Below are 21,660 nucleotides of genomic sequence, written 5' to 3' on the forward strand. Positions count from 1 at the left end.
AATAACATATGTTGGGTTTTTTTCAGTTCTACTTGCATATGGATGGCCGAGGAAACTATGAGTTCAAGAAAATAACTGAAGACACAGTTGAATTTGGATCTTAAAGTCATGAACTGAACTGCTGGAGATTGATGATTGCAGGAAATGTGTAGAACGTCAGACAATGTACTATAAAATTACTCAGCTTGTTAAGCATTTACTATTATGTAGGATATTGCTAATTGTGTATATGTTGGTGTAATTATTGATATGTACTAAGAATGTCCTTATTCTTGTGGTTTAAAAACCTGCCTAAATTAAATTGGGCTTAAATTAGTGTAACCTGATTCATCCTGGGATGCAAACCATTTGAAATCGGCTGATTTGACTTTTGTAGACCTTCTTTCCCTTTGATGAAAAGCCCTGTTAAAATTAGGGTTGCTACCTCTCTTGTTCCTGCAAAGCAGTCTTGGATTTTTGCTCTGTTCTATGCATGTTTCAGAGAGATCTTGCACGGTGCAGGACATTGTCCCATCTTCAGATCTGTGCCCTGTTCAGTGAAAGAGCCTTTTCCTTGTCCAAGCCTTGTGATGTAGCCAATGTGCCCTAATGAAAAAGGATGAACTGAAACTAAAAGACAAAACTAATTCCTTCTGGTGTTTAAAAAAAATTAGGGTTGTTTTTTGCTGGGATTTGGATTTATCTTTAACATCTGTCTGTGCCTGCGGTTCTCTCTGCAGCTCAGCTCCCATTCTCTCCCAGTTTAGCAAAAGCTTCTTCCATCTTCCAGCCCAACTGTCCTTTTTCTGTCAAAGAAATATTGTGGTAATGAAGAGTTGAGAGGAGGTTGAGGGAGGAAAGGACTGGCCCACAAGAAAAAACGGGAGGGGAAGAAAAGTGATGATCCTTGTATCAAAAAAGCTTGTGAATGTTTTTAGCTCTGAAGAAATGAATGACTCCCACAAGAAGGAACAGGGAAGAGAATGTGGGTCCAGTGATTCATCACATCAGTAGAGCTTATAATGAGTTCAAAAATGTTAATCTGTGAAATAGCAGACAATTGTCCTGTGTTCAGTCCTGTAATACAGCAGTTACTTTTTCCAAGTTCCTCCTTTTCTCCCTCTTCAAAAAAAATTGATGATCCTATAGTTTTAGCTGCCCTTCATGTCTGAATTTGAAAGCAGGTGATAATGGTACTCTCTGTTTGGTCTTCTGGACTGTGAAGCCTGAAACAATGCATTCATTCTTCATGTTTATTCTCTGACTGTCATGATGTTTCTTGATTTCCGTTACAAATTATTTACTAGTGATTCTCTGTGTTTTATAAGGATTTCCAGTCCTTGCTGGTTTTCTTGTTCCAGCTTCCAAATCCCCTCAAAGGAACCAAATTATTACAATGGTTTACTATAGTTGTTTTTTCCATACAAATAATTACTGTGGTTGTCATTTGACTTTGACAAGAATAAATGCAGCAAGGTGTTTTTTGTGATCAGGGAATAGGAAGGTGTAATTCAAACTGAATTGCTGTTTAGGCTTTAAAACAAAAAAATTACAATACCCGTTGTACAGTGAAGGTCTAGTAGTTTTTTAGTGTTCCATGTAAGATATAGTATAGGAATGCAGTACATGAAGGCATGCATAAAATATGCACTACATCTGTACTTTGTGCATCTTTTATCGAGGGTTTAGATTTACAAAAGCCCCTACTTTTTATAAAATGAATATGTACTTGGATACACTGCTGTTTGTTAATTTTTACCCAGTTTAATTAGGAAATTTCTTTCATGTTGAAATTGCTACCTGTTAATATTTTTTCTTTTATCATAGTTCTTGCCCCTACCTGTCAGTATTCTTTCAAAGTACTCGAATGCAAACAGCTGTCCCGGTACAAGAATGTAGTGACCACAGTGGAATCTAAGTATAATGCATAAATGAAGATCATAAAGCTTCTCTCTGAAGTACAGCATATTCCAGAGAATAAGGTACCAGAATAATTTTTGTGCTTGTTTTACAGGAAGGCAGATAGGTTCCTGATTTCACTAATCTCTTGATTCTGTTCATTCAGGTTCTCACATCAGCCATAACGTAGCAGGTAGCAGCATGCTGTGTGTGAGGTCGTAGTCTTTTTTAAAGTGTAACCGTGGAAATAGGGATCACAGGTTGGTGTGGGATGGTTTTTTGGTTTGGGTTTTTTTTGGTCAAAGTTCTCAGCACAAATGCAACTTCTTCTCTTGGAAGGGATGTTTTAGTAGCCTTTTAGAGAGACAAAGAAAAAATTCTCTAAACTGAGGAAGTTGCTGTGATCTTTGTGATTAGGGCAGTCTTTTGCAGTGGAGTAGTGAACTTGGGATACTTAAATGTGTTTTTAATGCTAACAAGTAAAACCATACACAGCACACTTACATTGCCCCCAGCAGCCAATCCCAATTGTACTTTACAATTTTACTGGATGTAACAGAATTTTGTGTAATCTTGTATTTATTTTTAAAACTAACAACGAGCAAACAAAAAAATCCATCTCCAAAACCAAGGAGGAATAGGTTTGCCTTTAGGTGCTATGAAGTTTGTTGAAAGTGAGGATGCTGGTATCTCCTTAGGGCCAGGACCTGGTGTTTCTAATTATACTGGAAGGGAAAAAAAATATTCCTCTATGCTTGATTGTAAGGGAGGCTTATAAAGAAAATATAAAAAAGAATTATATTTTAGAATTATATTCTTGAAAGGCCTTACATTAAATTGTTTGAGATAGACTTGATCTAGTGAGAGATTGTAAAAAAATCTAATGAAAATGATCGAAGTCTCAGTTCTGTTGCAGAATTGCACTGTGATACTGTATTTTAGTTATGTTTCTTTAATAGCACAAGTTGGAAGTTCATGAAGTGGAATTCTGAACTACCTTAATAGACAGCATACTGATGAATACTTTCAGTCTCAAATTGCTGGTGCTTTGAAGATGGTACTGGAAATAGTCAGATGGCTGCATTTCAGCGGTGGGAAACATTCCTGTGTGTAAATACTGTAAAGTGTTTTGGAGGGGGAAATGGCGCTATGTAAATGTAAGACATTAAGTGCCTCTGAAATAATAATAATAAAAAATCTAAAGATAAAATGTATCTAGGCTTTTCATGTTTCTTAATGACGTGATTAGGAATTCTGTAGTAATACAGTAAATGCATATGCAACAAATGCCAGGTTGCTCAGTGAGTTGATTGTCTTTGTGTTCAGCTTTGAAAAGCTGCAGCACTGTCTGAAATTTGCCCTGGAATCAGCCAGGTGATGCCATCTGGTTTAGGCTTAACCAAGTACATGAACTCAGCTCTTGAAGACACGTGCTTAGAGCAATGTCATTAGAGATGCATTAATCTGCTTGAAGTCTGCACTGAGATGGGCTCAGTTGGCTGTAGCATGGTGCTAATAATGTATGAGTCACTGACCTAAGTGCTGGACTTGATCCTTGTGGGTCCCTTCCAGCTCACAATATTCTGTGATCCTGGCCTCTCCTTTGTCTCCTGGCCACTTCTTTTCCCTTTGTTGATTTTAGAAGGGTCTGAATAAGAGTAACATAGTATCGGTATGTAATTCTTGTGAGTGCTCCTTAATCTTTGTACTTTGTGGATAATAAGTTAGTATTTTTCCGCATTTATTGTATTTGTAATTTTTAATTGTTTTCCTTTGTTGTGGTAGACATACCACCTATCAGGATACTTGAAACACAGTAGTGTAAAAGTGCAGCCAAGATATGCTTGAATTGACAGATTTTTAAGTGATCAGTGTTTCCTAATGCTAACAAGTATGGATTTTTTTCTTTTCTTAACTAAGATTAATTGGGCAACAAGTGTGTTATAAGGCATTCTTAAAGGGTAGACCTCCCCTTGAAAGAAAATGTCTCAACCAAGAATGCAGTCTTACAAATGAAAGTGTTGTTCAATTAGGTTGATGAGTTAGAGGAGGAAAGGAAGGAATTTCTGTGTTGTGGAGGGGATGTTTAATACATACATTTATTTTTTTAGATACATTGAGGTAGAAGTTAAAAATCCATTATTAAAATTTTAATTTAATTGTCGTTGGTACCATGAGATGTCCATAGAAACATCCATGGTAATGATCATCTGAAATCCCACTGCAAAAAGGAGTGGGGTGAAAAGGTTGCCTGGGTTTTATAGAGAAAATAAACTACAACTTTTATCTGTGAAGAAAATCAACAGTGTGCAAGTTGAAATTTCTGCTTACAAGGCTGCTGTTCAAAATAGTTATTTCTATGTATGATCTATACACTTCTTAATTAGGTGTACATAGCCAGATGGTTTGTGCAAGTCTCTTTCTTGAGCATGGAGAGAGCTTTCTTGATTTACTAATCAGGGATGTGCAGCTGTGTCCGGAAGAGGTGGGTTGGCTGGTTTTCCCTTCACATGTTGTGGTTCAAGGCTCTTGCTAGTGGTCTGGACACAGTCAGGGTTTTATTGTGATGCGTGAAACTTCACTGGGAAATTGAGAGTGGCTGTGCACATTGCAGGTCCCTATGTTTGTTTATATGTTCTGATGAAATCCATCCTGTCACGTGTACTCAGAGGATGAAACTGATTTTGTTCAACCCAAACCATTCTATCATTCAAGTTAGGTTATTATGAAAGCAGCTTGTCTTTCATGTTAAAAACCTTAGAAAAAATATTATCTTCAAAGCCTTCTTTGAACTTCTGCATAATTTTCTTTCCTTGAATTCAAAAGCAGATCAGGTGACAAATAGCCTGGAACTTCACAGACAGAAGCTGTCTTAAGGGAGTAATTTGAAAAATACAGTAAATTCAGGGATTAAATAGGAATAATATGCCTAAGCAAATTCCTTGGGGATTGACTTGGGAACTGAAGACATTTTGCCAGTAATCCTGCAATGTATGCTACAATGCAAGAATAATCATCTAGTTGGCATTTTAAAATGGGAGAGAAGGGAAACTTGGACACTTATGTGGAATATATCTTTCACAAACCAGGCTTAATCACAGTTTCTCTTACACTGCTTAGAAACCTCACTCTTAGTGACCTTTGGCAAGTCTGAACCATAAAGATTCAACACAACTGCTTTTACTGGTGAAAGGAGCACATTAGTTGTAATGTTCTGCTTGTCCACAAACCAACATCCTTCATTTCCCACCCGTCCCTCAGTTTGGGAAACAAGTGGCATGTACACATGATGAACCAAAATAGAACAGAGCTGGAAAAATGAGGTCAATTCTGTCTAGACAAAAAAAAATGCTGAAACTGGTTTACTTGGGTAGAAATAGGGAACTCCACCTACGTGACTAAGCAAATTTTCTCCATTAAAGTGACTTAAGAGTTTGACCCAAATCAAAGCTAATTTTTTAATGTAGATTATTGCAAGTTTGGGGGAGGCTGCTTTGAAAGACAATCAATGTCTGCAATTGAAGAGGCATTTTATATATAACCAAATATACCCTTTAATCTCCTTATCCTGAGTGGTTTAGTGCAAGTAGGTCCTAAAAAACAATTGGCTACTTTTAATCACTGTGAATCATGACAAGTGTAAAGGTGCTCCCCAAAATAAGCTAATGTTTATTTAGCTTAATTTACTTAATTGTAGTATTTTACTGAAGGAATGTGTTGGCACAAAAAGCAGCAGTTAAACACATCTGTATCAGAAGCAACTGATGGGACAGACATGGTAACACACTGAAAGATGAAGCATCTATAGAGGGGTTAATGTGTTGGGAAAAAATAATTAAAAAGCAAAGCATGTGTGCCAGAGGCTTCTTAAAACTTGGTTGCAATATTATATATTGCAACAAGACTTCTCTGAAAAGCCAGGAACCATGTGCAAAACTTTTTGGAATAGTAGGGAATTAAGGGCTAAAGTCAAATCTCAGCCCATCCATGTTAACTGGATTAAGAAAAAAAACCTTTCCATTTTTTTCAATGGTGAAAATAGTTGTGTTGGAACTTTAGTAGGGCTGTGTCTGACAGATGGTAGTAGCTTCTGCAGGCACCATGTATTTTGTTATCAAGTTTGTTCTGTAGGGACCTGCTTGAGAGACAGATACAGAAGAGCAGCCTCTCATCTGAGGCCTCTTTTGACTTCTTGTACCCATCACTGGCTGTGGAGTGGAAAGTAATTTTTTCAAAAGGTGTTTTTGGGGTTGCTTTTTCAAGACAGGCTCAGCAGAACCCAAAGCATATATGGCCCAAAATAGCCCCTGTTTCAAACACAGCTGCCTTCCAGCTATTCCTACCTGTGCCTTTCTTTTCCTTGCCACTGGAATAGCATGTTATCACAGTCCAAACATAGCTTGTACTTCAGCATAATTCACAGGGCTTCTACAGCTCAATTTATGACGTGCTGTCACCAACATGTTTATGAAAAATCCTTTCCTTAGGATTTTTCCTCCAGAGAAGCGAGAAGCCTCAAGAACAAAATGCAAACAATTCTTATCTGCTGCTGTGGAATGCAACAGGTGGATCTGTGATTGGTCTCATCTAGTTGTTTCTAATTAAAGGCCAATCACAGTCCATGTGTCCAAGCTGTCTCAGTCAGAGACAGACCTTTGTTATTGATTCCTATATATTATAAAATAATAAACCAAACCTTCTGAACATAGAGTCAACTTTCTTGTCTCTTCCCTCATCCTGAGACCGCTGTGAATAATGTCACAATGTGCAGCAATAATAAAACATTTTCCAGAACTTCTAGGAGACTAGAGTTCTTTCTGTAAGGTACTTAGTCTGTTCCTCTAAGAGTTAAAAGGGCAGTAAGAGAACTCTGTTTTCTGTTTGAAGGATTCTGAGGAAAGAAAGTCTAGTAAGAAGCTTAACAGTCAGCATGAAAATCTAATTCTGAGCTATTCCTGAGTTTCTGAGACTAAAGAAGTTTGTCAGGAGAAGGGAGTATGATTTTGTGCAGGCTTCAACACCAACTTGCAAACAATAGGTAAGTACTGATGGATTGTTAACTGGGACCTTGCTTTCAGCAATGTTTGAATATTGGACTGCACAGGGTATATTGCTGTCCAAGATTCCTGGAGAAGCTGTCAGAGGGAAGCCCTGTATAGGACATGAGAAGTGTTCAGGAGAAGAGAGATGTTCCTGCCCTTAATATCAGATCTTATTGAACTATTCAGTCTCTCTGTTCCTTTTCATTATTAGAAAAGAGATCATCTAATACATTTCCTGTGCCCTTTTCCTCCAAATTTTGGTGAAATCTGGATTTAAACTGGATCTCAGTTAGTCATTTAGGAACATTTGGATTGTTAATGTGCTGATTATGCCTCTCTTTACCACTTGGTGTCACCTTTTCTAGGCTCACGAAGCACAGAAAGCAGACACAGATTGCAGAATTCCTGCTGAGGCGATGGCTTACGGTAGAAGCTGTACGTGCAGGGGCGCTGCTCCCATGGATGGCTGCGGGGGAGGGAGGAGCAGGTGCGGGGTGACGGTCCTGCAGCGCTGACACACGGCTGTGGGGGCACCCTGGGAGCAAGTCATCATGTGAGAATCAAGTGGAAAGCTGGGAAATCAGGCTGAGTATTATCTCTGGAGATGTACATATTTGGGTGGATGGATGGTATGAAGGCAACAGAGGGAAAGCTTTTTGTGTTAATCAAAAATGCACTCTTTAAAATGAAAAAAACTAACAAACACACATTTTTCCCTTGAATGATGAGTGCTTCCTATTGGAGTAGATTTTAAAATCTCACTTGTCACTCTAGCTCTTCTACTACACTAGCTGATTAATTGAGTTGTGTAATTACTGAATAACTAATTTAAAAATTACCATGTGATCTCACTGGGAAAATATTTCTCTGTTGAAAGGCAGGTGAGTTTTAATTAAACCTCTTTTAATGAAATAATTTTTTTTAAATTTAACAATGTCAGTACTTTGCTACTTAAATATTTCTTGAAGTAATAAGGTAGAAAACTTGAAAATAAAAGTAGAAGAAAATGCTGGAACGGTAAAGCTTCTATAAGTTCATGTTAATAACTTTGTTACTATTTTAAACAAGACACTGAAAAAATTACACTTAAATTTAATTAGGTGCAGTGACATACTTGGAGCAGTGCTAGTGAATGCCTCAATAATACTAACCAAGGGGAGCTGTAGAAGGAAAAAAAAATATTGCTATTTATATGTTTTTGATTGTGATTAAGGGATATGGATTTATTCAGATTCTATATTATGATTAAAATGAGATCCTGCCTACCTGTCTGAAGAAGCCAGAGGGTTCATCTCTCATGAAAAATAAATAATGGGAATCAGTAGGGGATGGAGGAGAGGAATGGGAACATCAAGAAAGGAGCCAGGGGAAGCCAGGAGCAGAAGCATTTCAAGCTTCTTACAGGAGCCAGTCACACAAATATGTTGCTTTTGACAGGATGAGAAACAGGCACAACCTCTGCAATTGGGACAGCCTGGCTGTGAAACCCTGGAAGCAGTCAAGGTGGCTGCATGCTTTTAACCAGGTACTGGCAGGTTTTTCTGGAAGAAACCATCCCTGAGGGAAATCTTGCTGTGAACTTGGCTAATTCAGCTACAGTTAGAGGCTGTGAGTTACAGGGAAACATGTTCTTTCTGGGTCCTTTGCGGGGATACTACAAGAGGCTCTGTGGGCTCAATGAGAGCCTGTGCCAGAAGAAGCAGAAGGATCTCATGGTGGGAAGATTTCTCAATGTATGTTGTAAGGAAGAGGTCTGTAGCACATCTTTATGTCCTGAGCTTTGCTAAAAGTTCTGCTGTAGAGCCTGGAGAACACACACATCAAAAAAGGGAAGGGCAGCTCTCTGTGGCAGTTTGTCTTTGTAAGGGACAGACTGGGTGTAGTCTGTGAGGGAGCATATGCCCTGGTGAGTAACACCACACCTAAGGGTTGTGGAAAGATTTTCAGCTGACCAGTTCCTGCCTCTGTCCTGTCCAGCAGGTTGTGCTTTTCCTGTCATTCTCAAACATGCACACCAGGACAAATACAGACTATAGAAAGCATGACTATAGAAATTCTGTGTAATTAGAAGATTATTCAATTGACTCTTGGGTCTGATAATGTGTATTACAAGGTTCTGAAACTGTGGCAATCTCTACTAACCTGCAAAATAATCAGCTTTACGAAACTGAACTGACAGGGTCATCTATCACAGCTGTTTATTCTCACTTCATGTAGAAAACTCTTTGTCCTGAGTTGCCACATAACTAGTGATCCAAGTTAAGCTCGTAATCACATTCTTATCATTACATGCCTCTCAGCTGCAGCCTTCTCACACTGGAAAGCTGAGTCTGCTAGAAATAGCTAAGCTGTTTGCTGCCATATCCATCATGCACTTATGAAGTCCTCTACAGTTGTTCATTTTAAGTAATGGCAGTAATTTTATTGTCTGTGTTGCTGTTAGGGCTGACAGAAAAGAAGCAGAACAGCATCAGCCTTTATTTGCTTGTCTGAAGAAGAACATGGTTTTAAAGCAGGCTTGTTAAAGTGTGCAGTGTTACACATTCACTTGTACAAGGAGAGGACACATACTGTGTGAGGTAAACTATGTAAATGTATTTATCCACTTGAAATAGTTGGGTACCTTTTTCTGATGATGGAGCTAAGTGGAACAGGGGAGTAGGGAGCATCAATAGGAACATGCTTGCTTACAGAAACCTGCTTAAAAGAGGAGCCAGGGAACTTAGGTGCATAGGAAAAGCCTTCCCTTTCTCATACCAATTCCCTGTGTGTCTGGCTTCATCTTAAATCCATACAGTGCTGACGTGGCCACGTGTGTGGGCCTAGTCTTTCTTCCTAGTGACAACACCTGTATTGGTAACAACTTCTGCCCATCCCAATACTCTGAGAAAGTCTCTGCATAAAACAATTTGCGTGGGTTCAGCCCACGCTGAATGGAAGAAATAGAACTTAGAGAAGATTGCAATTAAGAAGTCCCTTTCTCAACTGTCTCCACAAACAGCAAACACCCTCTTTGAAATAGGATCTGTGAGCCCCGTGACTCTGGTTACTCAGCATTGTTGGATGATAACATACTGCAGCTAGGAAACAGAAGTGCTTCAGACTTCCAGAACTTGTGCGGTCAGGGGTCTCTCTTTTACCATTTAAGGCACTTGTTTGCATTTCTGTGGGTGTCTCTTCTCCCCTTCTTCCCTCCCCCCATATTCAGAACAAACCCAGAATCTCTTTAAGTCATGAAGTATGATTTATAGCATACTGTGTCGTTTATGACAAGCAACTGCATGGTCTGATTTAATAAATGCTATGCTGTAATTACAGGCTTTCCTTTCCCTATTAGCTCTTCCCTTTTGTGAGTCTGGCACTGAATGAAGCTGAGGAAGCAGAGTGCCTCGGGGAAGGGAAGTAATGATGACAACTTAGGAATGTTTTTAAATTGACTCCCACGAGCTCTCATGTTTTTTGATTGCTGTTGTAAGATTCCTTCTCCATACAAGGCTTATGCATCAGCAGAAAATGCATTAAGCATTTATTGCTCAACATGAAGTAAACAGGATTTTGGGGGGGGGGGGGGGGGGGGGGAGGGAGGGAGGGAGGTGGGAATTCTGGTGATTTTCTTCCCTCTGTAAAAAGAGGAATTAAAAACCCAAGAAAACCCCCCATAAACCACACTTACACATTCCCAGGAGTTTTAACCCACACACAGATGATAGCTATAATACAGCAGGGAAGAAAACTAAAAATACAATTCTGTGCAAATTGTTAGATTGGGATATTAATTTTGTAAGGTATTCCTTCTCATGAATACAGTGGGTATCTTTCAGGCATGTATAAAGTGTTGAGATATACAACCAGTTAGTTCCAACTACAAGGTGATTTTTTTCTATTCTCTAGAAATCTTGTGTTTGTGTATGCTGACCACCATCATTAGCAGTTCTCATCTCTGGGGCAGGCCCATAATGCCTTGAATGAACATCAGTAGCACAAGTACAGGCAGCACTGTGGGAATGGAAGGAGAAGCTGTGAATGCAAGCCCTGAGCCATTGCTCCTGTAAGAGGACAACAGAAATGTGACTCAGGACTCTTCAAAACTTCCAATTTGTGAACTGTGGCTTCTCCTAGTTTTATCCTTGCAGGTACCCTGTAGTCTTCTTTATACACTTGTTAGATTGTGGCAGCTTGCCTACACTGCTGTCCCAAACTAAGTTTCCTGAACGTGTATTTAATTTAGCTCTGGAATGAATACCGTACATTGTTTTGAAAAGGAAAAGAAAGACTTATGTTTCCAGTCACCTTTATTTCACTAGAAAAGTATAAATTACCATCATAAATACAGATAACACCAGTATAAAAATTTTAGATTCTTATTTATAAAATAAATACTAAAAGTCAAAGCAACAGGTATCTCCAAATCCCATCACCGAGATGATTTGAATCTACACCACAGAAACCATTCAACTGTTAATTAAAAATGACGTTCAAAATGCAGTAAATAATGCTACCTATTCAGTGCTTGCTGAAGTGAGTTACTGTTGACTCAAAGCCTGCAAAGTATTTGTTTGAACGCTTAGTTGGAACTATCAGACTCCCCTGTCTATATAACTCTAGTGTAGTGTAACTCGATATACTTTCCAGATAAATAGTAAGTACCTGCTTCAATAATGTTTCTTACAAGTTGCCAGTGCAGTAGTTTCAGTTTGTTTACCTTTGTCTGCATCCAAAGATAAACAGACCAACTTAACTTTAACCAAGAAGTGCAAAAATTATAGTAGCAATTTTGTTGTATCTGACCTAGCAGATTATTTCACCAGTTAATATTGTTAAGAGGCAGATAAATACAGAGTTTGTTTCACAGAAACAGAAAAATATTCCTTTTAGTTAGGTAAAGGACACCTATTTTTCAAAAGTAGTGTTTTTTTCCCCTCACAAGTACCGTAAATATTCTGGCTCAATAAGGCCATGCTGATCAAGTTAAAAGTACCTCTAGTTCAGAATCCTGTTTGACAGGACAATAGAAGGGGCTTGGGAACAGTCTAGGAAAAATCTCTCTGCAAAGAGACCTTGACAATTTAGAGACGGGCAATCACCAGCCACAGGAAGTTCTACAAGGGAAAGTGCTGGGCTTGGCACCTGGCATGGAGCAACCCTGGATGTACAGACAGACTGGGGAATGAGAGGCTGGACAGCACAAAGGGGCCTGGGGGTCCTGGTCAAGGGATAGCTGAACATGAGCCCAGTGCCCTGGCAGCCAGGAGGGACATCCCTGTCCTGGGGACATCAGGGACAGCATCACAGCCAGGCAAGGGAGGGGACTGTCCTGCTGTGCTCTGAGCTGGGGCAGCCTCACTTCGAGTGCTGGAGGCAGTTCTGGGTGCCACAATACAAAAAAGACTTTGAGATGTTAGAGAGGGTCCAAAGGAGAGTAACAAGGATGGTGAAGGCTCCAGAAGAGAAGCTGTGTGAGGAGTGGCTGAGGTCACTTGGTCTGTTCAGCCTGGAGACAAGGAGACTGAGGGGAGACATTTCAACAACCTCGCAAAAGGAAGCAGAGGGGCAGGTGCCAATCTCTTCACTCTTGTGACCAGTGACAGGACTCAAAAAACCAGCATGAAACTGGGTCAGGGAAGGTTTTGGTTTGGTATCAGGGAAAAGATTTTCACCCAGAGGGTGTTTGGGCACTGGAACAGGCTCCCCAGGGCAGTGGTCACAGCAGCAGCCTGGCAGAGGTCAAGAAGCTGTTAGACAACACTCTTAGGCTCAGTTGTGACTTGCAGGGATGGTGCCGTGCTGGGCCAGGACTTGGACTCAATGACCCTGTGGGTCCCTTCCATCTCAGCACATTCTATTATTCTATGATTGTAACAGATCACCAGAATGCTCTTCCAGCCTCTGGCCACTAATGACACAGGGCTTCCTGATATCTGGATTTTTCGTCTGCACTGTCTAGTGGATTTTTTAATCCACATAAATTTTGGGTTTCAGAATTCCTGTTTCAGAGAGCCTAAAAGGCTTCACTCAATTACCCAATTTTGTTGCTGGTGTTTTTTCTGCTTTGGCTCTGCCACCAGTGTCTGCAATACTTTTTCCTTAGACACCATTAAGCAGCTCCTTTTCTCTCACAGCTCTTGCTTTCTTTGCTTTCTTGCGTTTACACAGAACCACTGGAAGGACAATGGCAAGAGTGATGACTGCAACTGCTATCACTGCTAAAATGATAAAGACTTCTGTTCCATATTCTGTAGGGGAAAAAAAAATCCAAGATTCAGTTATCAGAGCCCACAATGTCACAGTGCAACAAACTCTTAGCACTCATTCCAGTGAATGAAAAAAAGCTTTCTATATGTTAGTCTCACAGAAGTGGAGTCACCACTTCAGTGTGAACTGAATACATTTGAACATGAATTTGTTGAACTGAAGTAAAGTTTTATTCTACCTGGTTCACTCTAGGTTTTAATCTAGTTTAGTTAGTGTACTAAAGTACCATGCTAACACCATAAGTCAAACCACTCCCCCTGCCTGTACATTATTTCTGTCCAAGTGAAAATCTATTCTAGGTTACAAGCTAGAAAACACCAAGAGAAGTAAATAGTTTATTTCATTGCAGGCACCAGAATTTAAAGTTGTGAGTTTTTTGTTAGAATATTAAAGGCTGAATGACAAACCTCACTTGACACTTACCATCTAAGATATTCCTTTCTACACTGGTACAGAGCACCATGCTTTCTTGGCCATTACGATTTTCTCTGCGAGAGGGAATGATTCCCTGGACATAGAAGCAATAGTTCTTTCCACTGTCAACGCTTACTTCAAAATTATGGCTTTTTGTTGTTACATCTTTCTGTAAAGGAAAAAAATATTTCAAGCGTCAACTCTGAAGGTAGCACAGAAATTGTGTAACTATAAAGAATGTAACAATTATTACAGAACAAAAACTAGAGTTAGACCTTACCTTTCCAGAACTCTGATCTTTCCAGTAATAGAGTTTGTATTCCAGGTCATGCTGGAAAATATCTTGAATACTCAGAAAGCTTCCATTAGGAAATATATATGGTGTAAGTGGATCTTTGAACACGACATTCAGTTTGGAACCTTTTTGTGAATAATCCTTTATCTCTGGTTTTCCAATAACAGCTAAACAAAGATTTTTAGAGTTAAAAAAATGACATCTTTTATATAAGACACGCTCTTTTTCCTTCTGCCCTCCATTACCTTCCCTTCTCAAATCTATTACAAGTTTATCAAGCCAGTGAAGGCCTAGATGGTAAACAAGTATCCTCACCTAGTACATAATATTACCTAAATGGTCTACTCAGTGCAGTGAGAAACAAATGGTAACTAAAATCTTTCACCCTCCCCTGCAACAGGGAAAGCTTTATGCCTGAATATCTTCTTTTCCGATATCAGCAGGGTTACTGTAAGAATCTATAGAAAAAACCTTCAAGCTCAATCTAAACCTTATTTAAATCAACAGAAGTAATCTTGAAAATAAATTTATAGTAAGATTAAATTGGCAATCCTACTTACTCTGGCTATAAGGTATAAATTTTTCAGAGACTGCAAAAGGTGGCTCTTCAAAGTTATCCATCTCTGCAGGCTCTACAGACAGTATGTGTGCTGTATAGGTCTCCTTTACATTCCTGAGCACATCAGTAACATCACACTCTGTTTCTGATGTCAGTATGCATTTTCTCTTCACGTCAGATGTCTGTCTGAAAAGAGCAAGAAGGAAGTGTCAACACTTTTGAACCAGACATATACTTCTTATATATTTAGATACATTGAAAAATATTTTTCCCCTCAAACTGTATAGATTTCCCTCATCCAGTAGAACAGCCTTGCAGGCTTAAAGGAGAAGAGAAAACCTCAAAAGCCACTATCTGGTACAGCTGTATTTCACAATCCAAAGCAGAATTAAGTACATCAATTATGATCAATATTAATTGCAGAAAGGTGCTTTAGGACACATTTGGTTTTGCGTCTATGCAAATGCCACTAAGAACCAGAGAGTAGCAGCAAATTTCTAAGCAGAATTACAATTTAAAAACATTGACAAAAAGCATGAACCATGCACTTCTCTTGATTTTTAAATGATAGGAAGCGGGTCCATTTACTAGCTAAACAGCAATGAGACTATGAAAAATGTTAATTTCTCATTTTACTTCCTCACAAGAAGGAACAAAAAACCAGATTAGATATTACTCCTTCAATTATTTTCCCTCTTTTTGCTGGTGAAAAGGAGAATTTTTGCTCTCCTTAAGAAGAGCAAAAATTGTGTGATCTCAGCTGGAAGAGCGAGTCCTGACTGTTTGAATATTAACAAAGTGTTTTTTTCTCAAAGTAGATCAAGTTTCCTTGTTTAGAGCCAGCTGAACCCCCTTCTCACTTCATCAGATTTCTTTTGTCACAGAGCAGTGAGGGACAGTGCCACAAGAAATGCACTGAAAAGGGATAGATATTTGACCTTTTTGATGAAACAAATGTACTCTGTAAATATACATACATAAGAAAGTGAACATTTAATCCCACTTCCTCCACAACACCAACTTCAGTTAAAAGAGATGCCTCCACTGCAGAACTACACCAGATTCTATATTGACTCTCAGATTTCAGTTTTTTGCAAGCAAAATGTCTGGAAAGAAACTCTAGATTCAAAAATTTCATAAAATGTGTTCTGCTAAGTATGTGTTTTTAAATCCATTAATCTAATCACTCCTAAAGAATGAAAAATAACATTAAGCCATTACACAGGTATTTCAGTTTTTAGTCAAGAGAGAACACTCATTTTTATGTCACTTTTAGAGACAGTAGAGACTACAGTACCACTTTTTCATTAATTTTGATGATGCATTTTCCCTTTAGGGCACATTAAATAATGCTCTATGTATTAAAATGGGAGCTAAAACCAGAGCAGATTTATTACTGAACTTCATGGAAAGTTTTGTGCAGTTCTGAAAAAGGTATGAGGCACTTCACATAAGCTGGCTACGTTTTATGTCCACAATATTTTACAGCTTACATAAAACATGATATCTTGACAGAGGTAGATGAACAAAGGTAATTTTTAGTATTACCCAGCAAGAAAAAATTATTAATTACTGTGATTCACCAATTAGAATAAAATGCAGACTCATTTATTAGACACCTCCCAAGACTGAAGACACAAGTCCAGACACCTTGAAAGACATAAAAAGGTGAAGTTCTGTCTAATATGTGGTACGTCAGGTTGAGTATCAACTCCTTCAAGTATCCTGGCTGGCTCTCTCGAGCAGCACCGAACCCCAGAACTGAAGTACCAATCTAAAGCTCATCTCTCCATTTCTGAAGTGGGCAAAACCAGAAGTCTAAACCTGATATTTTTAAAGTTGGACACTAAGGAGTATTAACACCTGGGTTGGCAGTTTTCCTAAATCCTAACATGTGGGCACTTTTCCTGTTACATTCACTTTCAGAAATACTCAAACACGCTCTTTTCATTTTCTTCAATTGTCATTCATGAACATATCACAGTGTTATCTACTTACCCATGTATTTCTACAGTATAGAAGTAGCCTGATGGTTTTGGTTGCCACTGTAGTATAGTTTTAAAATTGATTGAAGACCAAGTTATATTGACTGCTGTTGGTAGGTCTGTATAGCCTTTAAATACAGAAAAGAGTGCCATCAGTCATATTATATATAATTCCTGTTTCCCTGTAGTCATTGTTCAGTTAAATGAAGCAGTTGCCATTAATTGCAACTTGGAAACATTTTCTTGGGGAAAAAGGCTCAGTCCTGCCCTTAGGAATGGACTGCTCCTCTTATTAAAGGAATGTGTCCTGGCAGAAGCGAAGAATGAGAAGAAAATTATTTTCTGTCTTGTAACTCTGAAATTGATGAGTTAATTTGGAGTTCTGTTTAATGCTTCATTTATCCAAGACCTCTGCAGAAGATACAAAAGCTTGAACATGCAGGAGAACGTTCAAGCACTGAACAAATAAGGCATAGTTCAAAATCATCTCTAGTTGTATCTGCTGCAGAAGGCGTTAGCTCCTGGATTCCCATTTACATACTTTGGAAAGATAAAGTCTCTTTAAAAATCAATGGTTACCCTACACACCTAGAGCATCTGAGAGAGGCCACCCCGGGATGAGTTCGTGTCCCCCTCAAGCACATTTTTGGCCAGCACAGCTGCTTCGGGGAAATGCCTAGGACGAAGCCGGACGGGAAAACCCCTCGCAACCCTGTAACCTCTGGAAACCCCTGGACAAGCTCGGAGCTGGGAACAACCGGAGGAAATCTTGCGACTTCACTACAGCTGCCCACCCCCGAGGCCGTCCCCGCTCCCAGCACGGCCGCGGCCAGTGGGGAACCCGCAGTGGCGACCGGCCCCCGGCAGCCGGGCGGCGGAGCGCTGTGCAGAGAGGGCCAGCGTCCCTGTCCCCTGCCCGCCAGCGCGGGGCGGCTTTCCTCGGACTCCCTCAGGGACACCCCGTCCTGAGGCTCCGAGAGACCGATCGCCGGCGGCATCCCTCCCATCCCGCCGCGTCCCGCGGGCCGACACTCACCGGCGGCCAGGTGCCACAGCAGCGCGCCGAGCAGCAGCGCCTGTGGCGGGGCGGTGGCGCGCAGCATCCCGGGCGCGGTGAGGGACCTGTGGCGGGCGGGCTGCCCCGGCATATATGGAGCAGGGCAGCGCAGAGGCGGGACCGAGGCCTCGTCCCGGGACCGCCCAGCGGGGGCGAGGGGACAGAGCGGCGGAAGCGCTCGGGCACCGCCGGGTTGGGCAAGCACAGCGAGGGATCTTCGAGGAAAGGGGGGGAGGGAGGGAGGGGCGCTGAGGGACGGACCGCGGGCTCCAGCCCCACCACCGCATCCCCCGATGCAGGCCGAGCTGGACATGAGGGCGCACCTGGACATGCCTGCGGTCCGTGTCCCTCTGCCTGTTTGGTGTCTTCAGGCCCTTGTACCACCCCTCCCTTCTCCTCTTGGAATTCTGGTGAAACTGGACACCTCTGGATAGCCAGCTTCGTCCTCTGCAAACCTTTAGCTGGCTGTCGGGGGACACCGCAGATCGGAAGTGGCTGCCCTGAGGGGCAGCTGGTCATGCAGAAGCGATGTTGAGTTAATTAACTTTGATCCCGTGCATTCTGAAGGGCTAAATATGTGAGTCCTTCCCTCAGCACACAGGACATCGGACGCAACTGCTCAGCTAGATCACATCCTCTACCCCCTCACAGCGTGCGTAGCGGACCCTCTCAAGACTCACCGATCACACAAGACAGTAAGTTTCAGGTTTTCAGGGCTTAGTACCTCACCTCTCCTATAAGCCAGGGGCTGTTAACCCTATTCCTGTAAGGTCACATTGAAAAGGTATGCCATTTTCAGGGCAGCAGGGAATTTCTGACAGAAGGCGTTCCCAGTCTCAGTCTTTGCTGAGGCTCAGGCTCCTGGGCCGTGCGGGGCGATCGCGGGGTCCCGCAGGGCCTTGACCCAGGCGGGGGTTGTGGCTCCGTGTAATACTCCAGCTCTAGAGGGAGCTGTGCTCGCAGGAGCTCAGGACTCTGCCGCAGGAAGGTGGGAAACAGACCGTGCAGTAGAACCTGAGTCATAATTCAGGGGGACATACGCATTTACAGTCTTAGACCGACTCTTCTTTTTGTTTTGATGCTGACTTGGTACCATGTACGTGGAACATGTAGGTACGAGAAGAAGACTAATGGAGAAGTTGAATATTTCATTACCTTTAATTTTCATGATTGACACATAGTTGTCTGCAAGCAATTCGTTCTCTCTCATAATGCATATTAAATGGAACAAATTACAATATCCATTCAATCAGAGTCTGCATCAGAATTCATATAATTCTAAGGCACACCTAAACCCTTGAGTTTTAAGTTATTGGCATACCTTCATTAAAATCCAGCCATACACCTTCTCATTTTCCTGCTTTGTTTTTGATCAAATTTCAGCACTGTCTGGATGTAGCTGTATGCCAACATTACCTCAGCCAAAAATATTGCCTGCTTTTAACTTGGTGTAGAATACAGATCTTGTGGTGTTTCTAGCTTTTCAGGATGGTGACCTTATAAAATCATAGCTGATTTTCAAAGGACTTTAAAAGAGACACAGTACACACATGTTCCAAGAAAGAGATTATTATATGAAACTTTAGGCTTTAATTCCACCTAATTTCATGTAGTTCAGTCACAAAAGATGGAAAGTGGGTCAGCAGTGGTTTCCAGTTTCTATGCAGATAATGTCAGGATCCCCTTCTCCTCCCTATTCCTTCTTATTCACATCTCTTCTGTCAAGAGCTCCCACACATGAGAGAGGTGAGGAGCCATCCAGACCTTGTCCAGACTAACCAGTGTGACCCTTCTACTTATTCCAGTTTCCAGCAAGGCATTTCAGTGTTCACTAACACAAGGCTCTTAGATGTTCTCCTCCTTGCTGCAGCATGAGAGAAGGAGGACACCAGTTTGGCAGAGTTGATCAGGTTGGCATGGCAAGGGCATAATGGAAAAGGGAGCACTGAGGTGAGGAGCTGCTGCTGCCACCTCTGGTCTTCTTTTTCTTTGGCCAAGAGCAGATTTGACCACAGAATGAGAACTGCTCAGGCTTGCCTGGCTCTGGGCACCAACCAGCGTGGGAGAGGAGAGGAACCTCACACAGCCTGACATGGGCTGAAGCCTCTGAATTCTGCTCAGCAGCCAGTGACTTCACTGTGACATTCTGGTCACATTTCCTGCCCACTTTATGATTTTTCAACAGCTCATTTAACACAGAAAAATTGTGTCTCTTTTCAAACATATGTTGCTACATGCAGGCGAGCCTTCTGCTGACATAGAGCTCTGGCAATTTGTCTAGAAACTTAGTGTTTGGCTCCCAGAGTGGAATGCCAAAATGTAGGCATTGTACATGTCTCTAAGCCAGCTCATTCCTAAGGTGAAGTACATATTTTCTAGTATAGGCACCTAAAGCAAGTCAAATGAATCTATTTCAGTGTTGAAATAAATGGAACATTTCTATTGATGGAGACGAAGATCTTGCTGGGACTGTTTAGAATATGTTTGCTGTGGAACCAAATGATTATGGGAAAAGTGAGGTGAGGAGGAAAGCAAAACTAAATCTGTGAAACTCCATTCTTTTTAAAAGAGGTGCACACATTTATTTTTACTGTATGACCTGCCAAGTCTCTAAACTGGTTTGCTGAGAGAGAGCTACAAATAATTCTTTGCAAAGCAATTGCCACATCATGTTTTCTATACAGTCATATATAATTATTAAAGTGGAATGCCTCAGGTGACATCAGTAACAGATTGGTTTCTTTACACTGGTGGTTTTGCAAGACTGTAAGTAAAATTATGTAATAGTTATTAATGTTTTGAAATTTTGTAGTGCTATAAAATGTTCATCACTCTGTGCTAACATCAAAGTCAGCAATATCATCGTATCTGATAGTGTAAAATTTACTTGTGTGAGCAGAATTTGAAATCACTGAGAAGTTCTTCCACAATGAAGTCTCTCCTGATATTTTTCTTTAATTTAACTATTTGTTTTATTTGTATTAGTGACCAATATGATTGGGTAAATAATGTAATTATACAATTAATTATATCTATTAGAAATTATATTTTTTAATTATATTTCATTAGAAACCCCAGAAGTTTAGGTAACAGCTGGTAACTTGGTACCTGCTTCCAGAAATATCTTAGCATTTCTCTTGCAGACCTGCTTTATCAAATACTGTGTTATAAATGCATTCACAAGCTTGCAAATACCACTGAGATAATTACAATACCACAGTATTTCTAATTAAGAGGAATTGTATAATGTTGAAAAATTAGTTACTAAGTTCCCTTTTTGATGCACAGAAACTCAATTAGTATGTCTGTCTTTGGTGAGCAAAGTCATTGAACCAGTGTAAAGGAGTCAAGAATGAACTTCTCTAAACTATTATAAATTATTCTGTGAGTCTAAAGCTACCTTGTGATTTTATAAAATCACATGTAGCTTAACAGAAAACAGTGAAGTTTCACTGGGATAGAACTAGTTAAAAATTAAAATCCAGTTCTGACATTAATGAATCTTGCTTTCACTTGTTGAAAAAAAGTAATGAATAAACAAAGTTGATAGAAAAATTGAAACTCACAAAAGATATTTCTTACAGGGGAATCACAGGTACAATATGAATTTCTTGCTGATAGTAGAAATCCTGAAGTGAATGTTTTTCTAAAATTCTGCTTTGAAAATTTGTGTTTTTACCACGTTGGCCATATACACCTCTCCTTGCATCTTATCATATGGATATGTTAGAAAGAGACACTAGCACAGGAACAAATCTCCTGGGAATCTTTGGGTCTGGATGGGCTCTGGGATTCTGTGTGGAAATGATGCCTGCTTGGGAGGCAGGACGGGCATCCCAGGGAGGGAGGCTTTGAGCTTCTTCCACTCTGAAAATTCTTCTTAACATTGCTTTGGTGTTAGCTCCAAATTCCTGTTTCCCACTCACAGAATGAGGTGTGATGAGTTTATTACCCTTTTCAAAATCTTGTTTTGCAGCACTATTTCATGAAAAAGAATTTGACCAACTTATTTGGTGCATTTTATTTCTGTGATCTTCAGAGATGCCTTGGGGTAAATAAGATCACGTAAATGAAAATTTAAACCACGCTTTGGTTGATTTGGTGCATGGAGGATTTCCGAAAGCGAGTGGCTACAGCAATAGCACAGCTGTGCTGTGAGGAGTGCCAGGGTCCTGGGA

The 21,660-nt window shown here is 40.4% G+C and overlaps 3 protein-coding genes and 1 long non-coding RNA gene across 11 annotated transcripts in view; 2 read left to right on the plus strand and 2 right to left on the minus strand.

Annotated features, from left to right (window-relative positions):
• The window catches only part of ABCD3 (ATP binding cassette subfamily D member 3), a 28,434-nt gene extending 25,342 nt beyond the window's left edge, over nucleotides 1-3,092 (plus strand). For both annotated transcript variants that reach the window (XM_059854285.1, XM_059854286.1), the window contains exon 23: nucleotides 27-3,092. In XM_059854285.1, the coding sequence (XP_059710268.1) occupies nucleotides 27-104 (78 nt within the window). In that variant the 3' untranslated portion in view covers nucleotides 105-3,092. The remainder of the gene's footprint in view (nucleotides 1-26) is intronic.
• LOC132331159 (uncharacterized) lies at nucleotides 2,221-7,456 on the minus strand. Its single transcript, XR_009487499.1, has 2 exons — nucleotides 7,346-7,456; nucleotides 2,221-4,745 (listed from the first exon to the last, which is right to left on the minus strand). It is a non-coding gene; the product is annotated as an uncharacterized LOC132331159 (long non-coding RNA).
• Nucleotides 7,457-11,194: 3,738 nt separating this feature from the next.
• Nucleotides 11,195-17,618, minus strand: F3 (coagulation factor III, tissue factor). The gene is made up of 6 exons (XM_059854287.1): nucleotides 17,462-17,618; nucleotides 16,439-16,553; nucleotides 14,442-14,626; nucleotides 13,867-14,048; nucleotides 13,596-13,755; nucleotides 11,195-13,153 (listed from the first exon to the last, which is right to left on the minus strand). The coding sequence occupies exons 1-6, from the start codon at nucleotides 17,571-17,573 to the stop codon at nucleotides 13,005-13,007; spliced, it is 903 nt and encodes a 300-aa protein (XP_059710270.1). The 5' UTR covers nucleotides 17,574-17,618; the 3' UTR covers nucleotides 11,195-13,004.
• A 191-nt stretch (nucleotides 17,619-17,809) lies between these two features.
• The window catches only part of SLC44A3 (solute carrier family 44 member 3), an 84,278-nt gene continuing 80,427 nt past the window's right edge, over nucleotides 17,810-21,660 (plus strand). For 2 of the 7 annotated variants that reach the window (XM_059854289.1, XM_059854290.1), the window contains exon 1: nucleotides 17,817-18,177. The gene's annotated coding sequence lies outside the window, so the exon portion shown is untranslated. Of the gene's footprint in view, nucleotides 18,178-21,660 lie in introns of all 7 variants that reach the window. The other 5 variants (XM_059854294.1, XM_059854292.1, XM_059854291.1 and 2 more) reach the window with 5 other exon arrangements.

The sequence above is a fragment of the Haemorhous mexicanus genome, chromosome 9, assembly GCF_027477595.1.
Source record: "Haemorhous mexicanus isolate bHaeMex1 chromosome 9, bHaeMex1.pri, whole genome shotgun sequence".
In the NCBI taxonomy this organism is placed as follows: Eukaryota; Metazoa; Chordata; class Aves; order Passeriformes; family Fringillidae; genus Haemorhous; species Haemorhous mexicanus.